The sequence below is a fragment of the Schistosoma mansoni genome, chromosome 1 (genome assembly GCF_000237925.1).
Source record: "Schistosoma mansoni strain Puerto Rico chromosome 1, complete genome".
Classification (NCBI taxonomy): Eukaryota; Metazoa; Platyhelminthes; class Trematoda; order Strigeidida; family Schistosomatidae; genus Schistosoma; species Schistosoma mansoni.
In genome coordinates this window covers 49591606-49603656 of record NC_031495.1, presented here as the reverse complement: position 1 = coordinate 49603656, position 12051 = coordinate 49591606, and the positions used below count along the sequence as shown (strand labels likewise).

Genomic DNA, 12051 nt, shown 5'->3' with positions numbered 1-12051 from the left:
GCTTTATTTGAAACTCCAAAGAGTAATAAAGTAAACAAGAAAAGCAGTCAGAGCCACCAAACTATTAGTAGAGTATGGCATTCATTGAAGTTCAGGACTGAATCGCTCAGTCTTTGTTCGTACTTAGGATTTAAAAATTTATAAATGAAAGCACCTACTTTCAGATATTTTAGTTTATGTTCTAAATAAACAAGGTTTGACTACCGTATTTCAGTCAAGCACTAACGAATACAAATGAATGCAAAAAACAACGAGTTCCCTCTGAAAATGTCTCACATATTTGGGCATTATATAAGTAAAAGATGACATTTAAGTGCCAAATAATTGACTGATAAGTAAATTTCCACAAAAACAAATGGAAACTAATAAAACTCAGTAATGTTTGTATGTCGATAGAGGAAATCTGTTTGGACAAATTTACTGTTATTGTGGTTCTATAACATATTCTCCGTCCAACACTTTTGAAATATCTCTGGAAACAAATAAGAATAGTCATTAATGACTAGGTTGAACATTGAGGAAAACTTTCAAGTGATTGTTTAACAATTTTCATACTAGAATATAGAAATTCCCGGGTTTAGTTTCCTGAAATCACTGTTTCGATATTGAAACATATCAATCACTTTTATTATCATAGTAAACTTAACATAAACTGGTTAATGTAGACGAGAACGGGCTAAAAAGTCATGGCATTTTTTTGACCATTAACTATGATGAGTTCAATGTTTTCCAAATAATGAGTCATACAGTTCCTTCGTAAATATATGGTAGAAAATTGACTACCTAAATAGATATAAAGTAGTTAAAATCACAATCACAAATATTTAAGAAGCAATGGTCATAATGAACATTTATTTATTGAAGCAAAGGAAGTAAGCATGAAAAAATGACAATACACTGATTATTCATTGAATAAGTGATCAAAATGACAGACAACATGACAACGTTATGATAATGCAAATAAGGGTTAAAATTCGAGATAAAACATAAGGGAAATGAACAAACAGATAATTGGATAGTCGTTAATAAAGATTAACAACTACGTTGCACGTTTAAATCAAACAAATCATAAGATATACATATTGCAATTGTTAGGTAATGTTGAAACGTAAAAAGAAGGAAGCTCAGCCAGAAGCACCTTCAAATAAACAAAGCACAACATTTTTCCTAACTACATGTTCACATCACATGTATAATTCCTCAGTACTGATCAAAAAAAAATTAACGCCCATCCTACGGTATCTCCGAAGGTGGGATGAATAGAGAGAAGTGAGAAATTCTGGCAGAGTTCGATGTAATCAATAAAATTCCTCCACAAAACAATAAGGAACAAATTAAAACAAAATAAAGATATAAAGTTTGGTAAAATTGCAAAGAAGAAAAAACAAACACAAATAACTAGAAATGAGTGAAGTAATACGAGAAGAACTCGCTCAAAATAACAGCAGTGAAAACGAACGAAGACAAGAAGGAATTTCAAATCAAGATGTGAATGACTGTTATAATTTAGGATTTTTTGATGTGGTGATTGTTGATGAGTTTGTGTTGGAATAATGTAGTTGTTAATTACTAGCAGCGTGATAGCATCGAAACACAGACGATCACACATACACACACATAGATATACACATATTTATGCAGCTGATGTTCTTCGGTACGATTGGCTAGAAGATTAAAATGCTTTAGTTTTATCACTAACTTTCTCACCAAAAAATATGAGAACATGAATTGCGTAAATTCAATTACTGTGTACGTGTGTGTGTGTGGATGACAGTGAGATAATAATGGTAAACACTTATACTATATTAGCTATCATTAGGCAGTAAATGGGTTAATTAGGGCATAAAAAACTTAAATTTAAGCATAACAATGTCAGTTACATAAGTTTTAATGACAGGAGAAATGTAATACTTGAAAAATGATTGCAAATGTATAACTAACAATATTATGATTAAAACAAGTGAAAACAGCAACAATGAAACGTAAAATAATTATATAAGCTAAGCAATGAGTAAGATAAATAAATAATTTGATGAAATGAAATGTTAAGAATAGACACAAGTAGACGTGAAAACATGCAGATACGAAAAGTACACATTAACAATAAATAATGATAACATCAACAAATAATAATAATAATGGGGACAACAACAAACATTAATTAAGATGAGTAAGCGAGAAAAAGAAAAACAACAACATTAAAGGGATGCGATGAAAAATTACGCTAAGCAAAAATCATACGACCGTTACGCATTCAATGATGTAATTATTTCCTAAAGAGTTCAACAATATCCATCGTTTAAAACCTTTGCTCTGTTCATCTTAAATTTCAGCTACCGGTAGACCATAACGTTCAGCTAACGATATACACGATGTCATTGATTGTGGATCCTCAATATCTTCTAAACCAACACCATTAATAATTCGACGTGGTGGTAATGCTGGTGGTGGTGTACAAGTTGTGTTCGGTATAGGAACAGCTGGTTTTACCATTGTATTCATCATCATTGCCATGTTAACATTATTCATGAAATTGTTTTGTATCAAACCAATAGCTTCATCATATCCTGGTGGTGGATTATCTTCATCAACTGGTACTTGAGCGTTATTATTATTATTATTATTAGTGGTATTAGTAGTATTAGTAGTAGTATTTAGGCATGAATCTAATCTGCTGATGTTATTATTGACTATTGGAATTGGAGATTGTAAACTACTCGGTGTTGTTTGATTTTCTCGAAATGTATCCATACCTTCTGTGGCAGCAGCTAACAAAGCCATAGCCGCTTGTTGATCAGCTTCAGTAAGTGAATCAGTTCCAATCGAAGTTGGTGACATAGATAAACAACGATTATTCGATGCTATTATTAATGCATTCCCACTATTCAAATTATTATTATTATTTCCAGGATTTGTAGTATTAGTGTTAGGCTGTTGTTGTAGAGGTTGACAATTTTGTTGTGATGTACCAAGTGGAGTGGGAGCAGTAAGTGCAGTAACAACAGCAATAGATGTTTGTACTTGTCCATTCACTACTTGTTGTCTTCGTTGATCAGTCGGTATTGGTTGTTGTACTTGTGATGGTTGTGACTGAAATGGATACTGATGATTAACTGATTGTTGATTAAAAGAAACAGGTTGATTTTGTTGTTGTGTTTGTGATGGTAAATTTGTAGCCTGTTGAAGATTCATCTGATGCAATTGACATGTTGGGGGTGGCGGTGGTAAAGAAAACTGCTGTTGTTGTGATTGTTGTACCGACTGTTGTTGTTGTGGATGAAATTGATTAGAAGCAGGTGTTTGGTTAGCCACTAACTGTTGTTGTTGTTGAGGTTGGTTCTGAAATTGAAAGTTAGACGGTTGTTGAAATGATTGAGCTATTTGTGGTTGTGGTTGAATTAAATTCGTTTGAGATTGTTGAGTCGGGGGAAAATATTGCGATTGTGCACGTGGTTGATGGTGCTGTTGTTGTACTGTTGGTTTGTTGTATGCTTGACCACTTGGATTTAATTGATTTATTTGTTGAGTATTAGTCTATGGTATGAAAAAATTCAAAGGCAAGTAATTAGATAATAAGTTTTTAGTTCTTAAAATTTTACAAAATATTTTACCTATGGTTTACTGATTGTAAACAATTATTAGAAAGTAATTCATTATGGTATTGCCTGTTTGAAACTTTCTATTGTTGTTTAGGACTGCAATTGATCAGTCCTTTATTGGCATATGTGCATCCTGTGAGGATTATCTCGATACTGCCTTAGGTCACAAGCAATATAAAGAAAGATGGATGGTGACTAGCAGTGGAGACAAGGGCGCAGGTTTTGTCCTATTTAAGACTCGTCAACTGGATGCACCTACATCAAAGAGATATTCACATCGAGACTCAAGGAAATATCGAGGCTATCTGCACAGGATGCACATATGCAAATAAGAAACTGATCAGTTGAAGTCCTAAACATCAATGGGAAGATCCGAACAAACAATACAAAAACGAATTAAAACTTCACCCCATTGCACAAGCTAGTGGTAATCTGGACTCAGTAGCTAAGTGGATAACGCGATGGTGTTTGATGCGAAAGGCAATGGGTCTAGGTCCCGGAGCGAAAATTAACTCTGGGATATAGGTACATCTAGTTGACGAGTCCAAAATATCAGAAGGGGTTTTTGTGGATATTTCAGTATATTCATAGTTGAAATCATGAGTCAATTGTAGCTAGATCACCGTGGAAAACCTGGAAGCACTGGACGGCCGTTTTTTCCTATTCTGGGACTCCTCAGCAGTGCCCATCCATGATCCCGCACCCGCGAGAGTCGAACACAGGACCTACCAGGTTTTCCATGGTGGTCTAACTTCAATTGAGTCCAAAATATGACAAAATCCACATCCTCGGCTCCATTGCTAGTTACCATCCATCTTTGCTTATAATTAGTAGAAACGTTTAACTACTACTTTAATTTATATTCAAAGTGGATTTTATACATTATGTTAATACTTTGACCAAGAAAACAAATAATATTTACACACTGGTCATGACTTAACAATTAATATACCTGTACTTATCTACTGGATTAATATTGATTTCATGTACAAGTAATTTATTTATCCTAATTTAGACAAGGCATATAGGAAGAAATGCATTGTATTTTCATTACTTAATAGGCAAACGAGAATTTTTATATCATGAATTTTTAAAATTAACAGGATCAGAGAAAATAATTCACAGGAATTAACAAAAGTATTCACTAATAATTTGAAGGTGATTTCGATTGCAAATTGACATTAGCTTGGAAGTCAACAAAAAAATGGAATCACTACACAACTATACCGTCGTAAAATCGTGCTCCGAAGTGCTTACTTACAATTTCGTATGGAATCGGGTCGAAAATCTTTTGAGCTCTAGAATGACGTCTTAAGACTATTTGAGCTGAAGTATACTTGTCTTCATATCCAGATTCGAGCGATTTTTGCAGTGCAGTCCCTACAAATTGTTATCAGCGAGTAAATACCTCAAATGTAACTCAGATGACTTCACAGATTAAGGTTAAAAACTCGCTCATCAAACTATTTCGTAGTATATATATATATATATATATATATATATATATAAAAGTATACCTCGAGAAGTTACATCTGAATACTGCAACCTCAGCACCATAACTATTTTAAAAACTAAAACTGAATAATTAGCTGCGTAGAGTTTCCATCATTTAAACTACTGAATACCTAACACTGATTTTGTCCATGGATCAAATTATTTTTTAATTTCTTCACTTTACGTTTTTTTATGATATAAATCATCTACCTTGGAGAAAAATACAATACCACTGAAATCTTTCATGTGGAATTTACATAACCCCCGTCATCTCTCTTCTCAGTTTAAAAAACACTTTTTACTTACATTAGAAAAATTTGACTGAGCAACATGATTCGCTTCAGAGCCGTAATTTGGTGCCATAGATTGTGTCATTAGCATTGGAGATTGACTGGCTGTCATCACTGCCATAGAGACAGATTCTGAATAATAATTATGAATAGAGAAAAACAGGATACAAGTGAAATAGTTATTATAACTATCAAAGAATAAACTTTACGGAAAACTACTAGGATAAATTTCACAACTGATCAATCACTGAGTAGCGATCATTGACATGAATATCGAGTCCTTCTTGGTGCTGGTCGCTTTTATCACTTTTGCCCCCCTGGCAAAATGGTCAATCAGAATGCAGACTTCTATGACCTCGTACCTGCGCTAGACTAATGACACATCAACCAACACTAGCAGCCTTGAGTCAACTCTGAATCCTTATTAGCCCTCTAAATATTAACTTCTCGCCTAAACCTTCTTGTTGGGTCCAGAACACAAATATCAACACCCACTGTATGAATCGTATATTTCAGACACACGTGGTTTATATACAAGCAAACCAGACCGCATTGCACCATAGAATAAAAAGTAATAATCACACAAGACCAAACCCAAAATGGCTGTGAGTATAGGAGACTGTTACTAATAGATTGGGAATAAATCAAGAATGGTAAACTGTATAACAGTAACCAACAGGTCAAATGAGAGCTTATGATAAAAAGGAATATGAATTTACATATAATTTAGTTACTTAATAGTTATCCGATGGGAATGTATATAATAATAGTCCATAAATCATTCTTAGCAGTTACCATTCACTTATTCCCCGTTCGGATGTGACAGTCGCATTCGCACTAAGGAGGACGACATAAATGACAATGGTGTTTATTTAACGACCATTCAGTTGTAAATATGACTCAGTTCTGAAAGAGATCTATCACAATCCGGATAGCTCAGTGATAGTGTGGTGTGTGCTACTGATGTCGATAGGTATAAGTAGTATATACCACCAATCGAAAGTGAAATGTCTGGAGGCAGAAGGTTAAGAAGATCGAAGAAAGAGAACGGGGACAAAAAGTGATTGGTTCGGAAACAAAAGAACAATAATAGTAGAGGATAAACATCCATCATCCTCTATTGCCAAACATATAATCGAAACAGGTCATAAGATTGATCTTAACTCGGCTTTCGTTGTGTTGTTGAAAAGTGTAAAAGGGCGTATACTGAGGTTTATTGAAGCCTTAGCCATACGAAAATTCAAACCCCCTTTATGTATTCAAAAACAGTTTGTTCTCTCCTTAAACCTACCCTGGTAATATATGCTTATTATCCAGAGTGACTAGGTGTCAAATTGTTTTCACATTATTTTATCATTATTATCCTTGTCTATTCTTACCCTCATTTCCAGTCTAGTTGACCTTTTATTTTTATAAATAAATGTTCTTAACAAGCATATATGTGATCAGATTGTTCGAAATGTATTGCGCTAATATATCACATAGTTCTATAATCTTCGTCTTCTTATTGCATTATCGAAATGAAGTCTGAGACGATTGGCCGGTATTTGCAAAGGAACAGTCAAGTTTGAGACAATTGGTTGACATTTTGCAAATTCGGTACTTACTGTATGGTTTTCAGACTTTAGTAAGATGTTCTGTAACTTTACGTTCAAATACATTCGATTGTCCCCACCTGTGTTCTCGTTCACTAAAATAGCTTCACGGACTATGGAGATGGGTGACAGGAAATCGGATCCTCTAGGGAGCAACACTTCCTTCACGATCACATGTGCACCCTGTTGATGAGTGCCAATCAACATGAAACCTAAACCCAGAGTTTACGGTAGACTGCAATTAACTACCATCTTATATTGGGATAAAGAAGTGGTCACATAATTCATATATCAAGTATGTGTATAGCGAATTAATCGTATTAAGATTGTGATCACTTAATCAGTGACCAATATGAACGGACCAGAAATATAGGGAAGACTAACCTGGAAGTAGAATTTTATATGAGCTTAAATGTTATACGATGTACTTCAAAAGAGTTTACAATGCTAATTGGTAATTAAGCAACAAACAATAAAAAAACCATTCCATTTTTCTTCGTAAGCACAACATACCCCCAAAAACCGGATTCGTTTGGTAATTGTAAGCTTCATTTTGTTGTTGACTTTGTGACTGTTGTTGAATAAGTTCATTTGACACTAACGGCATTGTATTTTGACCAGTGCGTGCAACAGTAGTAACATTTGTACCACAATTATTCAGTGAAACTGTCCCATTAACATTTGTTAGCATAACCTGATTATTTTGTGCATTTGACAGATAATTTGTGTTTGTATATCCAGCATTATTATGATTATGACGAAGTGTGTTGCCGCCTAAAGTATTTCCGGAATAATTAAAAGCCACTACACGTCCACCTGGTACAACTACATCAGGTAAATCCATTACATCAGCATTACTCAACATCAGATGATGCCCACCACCACCACCATTCAATAAAGTACCAGTTGCTGACGGTGAGTTAAATTGTTTTGAACGTAACATACTTGAACTACCACGAAAACCATTTGGATCATCACATATTTCTTTGCCACCAATGTAATACCATAGATTTGTTGAAAATAATTTACTATTTGTATAGTTTGAATGCATAGCATGATGACGGCGACGACAAGCCCAAATCAGAATAACCAAAAACAACACTGGTATTAATAAACCTAAGATCAAAGCACCAACAAATGTCAATCCAAAGTATTGTGCCCAACTCCATTGACTTGGCAATGGTGCAGATGCTTTCTCCAAAGCTACACGAGAAAAATAAGGATATAAAAATTTTTTTATGATATATTCATAATGCTAATGATATTGCTTCATCATATAAATGGGAGAAAGTTGATACACTAATGATCTGATTCATTTCCAAAATGGAATGATTTCAAGATAAAAGTTATTTAGTGTTCACCTTCATGGTTACTTACATCTTGTCATGATAATATAAGCAATCTTGAGCTAAATCAGTTGGTGAGGATCTTAAACATAAGAAGAAATTGTTTTCAAATTTAGCATTCGAACAAGCTTGAAGTTTATGAAGCAGCAGGATATTTTTAAAAGCTATGGTTATGTTGTACCTATGACCGTCATTAGGCACTAATGTTAAATCCACTGTTTTACGGTGATAATAAAACATCTGAATCACTTCGGAGATAATAGAACCTATGAAGAAGCCCACTACATGTAAAAGGAAAGAGGCAATATTTCCAGGTATATTAGAAAAGTTGTTTGTGAAGAGTGACTTTTTTAAAATAGATTCGACTACAGTTCGAAAAAAATGAGTAACATACAACACATTATACAGTTTAATAATGAAACGAAAAATCTTTTAGGGAAAATGGCTTACAACTTTCTAAATTTTAGATGTACTTCACTAATTATAAATAGGTTATATGTATTCAGCTTAGATAATGACATTTTTTGTACAGGTTGGTGATATTATTCAATAGAAGTAGGATGTGGAGTAAAGTTTAGGTCTACAACTTGGTGATTGAAAATCAAGTGTTTCACACACGAAAACAAAGAGGGAGGTTAAATGAACTACTACTATATGACTGCATTCTACCCAATGAAGAGTTTTTCTTACAGAAACAAACTACAGACGAAATAGTATAGTATATAATATCCTATAATGCAAAAACGTTATCACGCAAAATGATTTTACTTCATATAACCTACCACTACATGGTTCAGTATAAGAAGTAATATTATCAACACAGATTCTAGCATCCGGATAGCCAGCAGGAATCGTACCTTCTAATATCAGCTGAAAGGTAGAAAAAATGTAGGAAAAAATATTTTTTGTAGGCAATATATATATGATATAGATTGTTACTGTGATTTATAAACTATAGAAAACGTCTGGAGCATATTTGCCTATAGATAATGAGACTGAGAATAGTTTTGATTGTCAACTGATTTGATAAAAGCATGGGATGACTGGGGTTGTTGTTTTATATAACTGGAATAAACTGAGCCTTAAGGTAAATGTAATAATATGTTTATAAAATTTTAAATGACCTAACATTTTGCTTTCGCTTAAGAAGGGAATTATTTATATTGGGTATGGTATATTGGTTGGTATTTGTACTTAGATACTAAGTGTTATATATGCTGTCAAGTTCGTTCATATATTTGCTAAAATAATAGTTATACTAGAAAAAGAACTCGATATGAACAGGCGGAATCGAAAAGTCATTTTTTAAGCACTAAAATGTTTAATTATACAAGATCCATGTGAAAACTTATGAATCATACTAGTATTAGATGTTTATAAAGTGAAAATTTCATTAGTATTTATCTAAACATAAACCAAACCTATTGTAAATTATATCAGACCACTGATATGTTTGGAATCAGTGGTTAACGGTTTATAAGTCAGGTGATCGGAGGTGATCCAGAAGGTAATCTTCGACCTGGGTTTTGTGTAATTTGGCATTTGTCATCAAGACGGATCTGAGATATTGATAAAACTGATACTATCCGTTGGAGTCGGACTAGTGTCAATCGGCTGTGAAGCTTTACTTCAATGAAGAGTGGTAGATAGCAAGGTTTCCCTGATGAAAACTTTCAACCAACTAATATCTCAACATAGTGCAAGAGATATCGAGTTACTTGAACTTGTGATAAAATCGTAACTTGATAGACAATTCGATTAAGGACTAGACAAATGTGACGTTGGACACTATTTAGTGACAAATCAATAGTGAAATAAGTAAGATGATAGTCTATGCGACCGGACGTAAGTGACCCACTACGTTATACATGATATGTTGTAGTAAGAATTGACAAAAATCAACACTATGCAAAATGATGAAAATGAATAACAGGATAATGTCTTATTCTGATAAATAATATTTTCTAGAAATTGCATTTTTATTCAAGCATGATGAAATAATATTTAGAATATTACTGAAAAAAATAAATCAACTTTTTCAGTAACTGGTAATATTGTTTATGTATATGAAATTTAGTATTTGTGGTAAAGAAAAAGGGACCTCATGAAACCTTAGTCATTAACTCAAAAAGGGTAATAAATTCCCACAAGAACAATAATAATAATAATTAATAATGTTGACAATATTAGTACTACTAATAATAATAGTAACTATGAAAATAGTAATAGTCATAATAATAATAGTGATAATAATAACGATTTATTTCAATTACAACTTATACACTCGATTTGAGAGACCACACTTTATATGTGACAATAATCCATACTATTTAGCTAACGAAACCAAGCTTTATGTGGTAAGGTTCAAATGTCATATATTTGAGTGTTTCAATAATTAAGTCACAATTCCGAAATAGGAAAAAAGAAGCTATGACAATTATTTTAAACATTAAGTAAGAATTAGAAATAGGGGTAAACATGAAAATAATTGTACAAATATTATGTCAGCATAAAAAGAAATAAATTATAGTTTAAACTATGGTCAAATTAATGAACCGCACTTTTCATTGATAAAATGCCATTTAAAAAGAAAAATTGAATACCCAGGAAGGGAATTTTTAAACAACTTAATATGTAAACCTATTGGTATGGACTTGGTTTTTCTTAGCACACATAAATAGACACACAACCTTTCTCAATTTATGATAAAAATAATAACGATATTATATTACGAGAAATAGCCATTCGAATAAAGTAAAGAAAACTAAGAAGTCAGCGAAAAAATGAAGTCGAAGAACAAACAAAATAAATTAAGAAGAGAGGAATATAAATGGGAAAAGAATGAAGTTTAACTAACTATGAGTCATTAAACCACTCTACCTTGAAATCTTGATCAGTTGAATTTAAATTCACTACGACTGTAAGCCATTTTGTTGTTGTGTGCATAAATTGTTTGTCATTAGATGAACTCCATAATTGCGCGTTGCCACTAGACACATATATGATACATATTTATATATAAATATACAAGAAACATACCAAAATACACCGAATTGTCTAGTCTCTGGATCAAGAGATGGTTTACAAGATCTATATATACATAATAAGATATATTAGAAAAAGTGTGGAGAAATTGTGCAAATATTTACTATTCAATTCATATGCAATAGATAGATAATAACCTATTACTTGTAGAAACCGTCAGCGGTGAAAGGGGAAAGCGAAAAAATAAACACATCAATCATACACTCTACTTCAATATACTCTCATTCAACAATACAACAAACGTATCTAACACTTTAGTCTCTCTATACAAACACATAAAAACACTTCAGAAGAACAATTGTTTTATAAATTATAATTATACAATTTAGCTGAATCAGATCTAGACTATGAGGATTTAGGTTTAAAACTGATCATGAGATATTCTATTGCTATCAAAAAAAGGAATAACCTCTTACAATGTATTCCCCAGTTAATCGAGTAGGCGATAATAGAAAGATAAACGTATAAACAAATAACAGCATAACTAAAAGATAATTTACATTATGAAGTAAAGATAGTGTTCTAAAAATATCATTAGCAAACCTTCGAACACTAATGACCGAAAATATGAAAATGCAACCAAACTATTTTGAGACATGAAGAGCCAAGTGATATCATTAACTCTAACAAGAAAACTTGTGGAAAAAAACATTGTAATTGATAACTAAGCTCATAAGCAAAT

The 12051-nt window shown here is 32.7% G+C and overlaps 2 protein-coding genes across 2 annotated transcripts in view; both read right to left on the bottom strand.

Moving 5' to 3' along the window:
* Positions 1–839: 839 nt before the first annotated feature.
* Positions 840–1942, bottom strand: Smp_049450 (hypothetical protein). Its single transcript, XM_018794715.1, has one exon. The coding sequence runs from the start codon at positions 1607–1609 to the stop codon at positions 1211–1213; it is 399 nt and encodes a 132-aa protein (XP_018649099.1). The 5' UTR covers positions 1610–1942; the 3' UTR covers positions 840–1210.
* A 380-nt stretch (positions 1943–2322) lies between these two features.
* The window catches only part of Smp_148620 (hypothetical protein), a gene marked incomplete at both ends in the record, with an annotated part of 62106 nt that continues 52377 nt past the window's right edge, over positions 2323–12051 (bottom strand). Inside the window, 4 exons of the mRNA XM_018794714.1 lie at positions 2323–3534; positions 5400–5515; positions 7492–8181; positions 9107–9194. Of these exons, the coding sequence (XP_018649098.1) occupies positions 2323–3534; positions 5400–5515; positions 7492–8181; positions 9107–9194 (2106 nt within the window). The remainder of the gene's footprint in view (positions 3535–5399; positions 5516–7491; positions 8182–9106; positions 9195–12051) is intronic.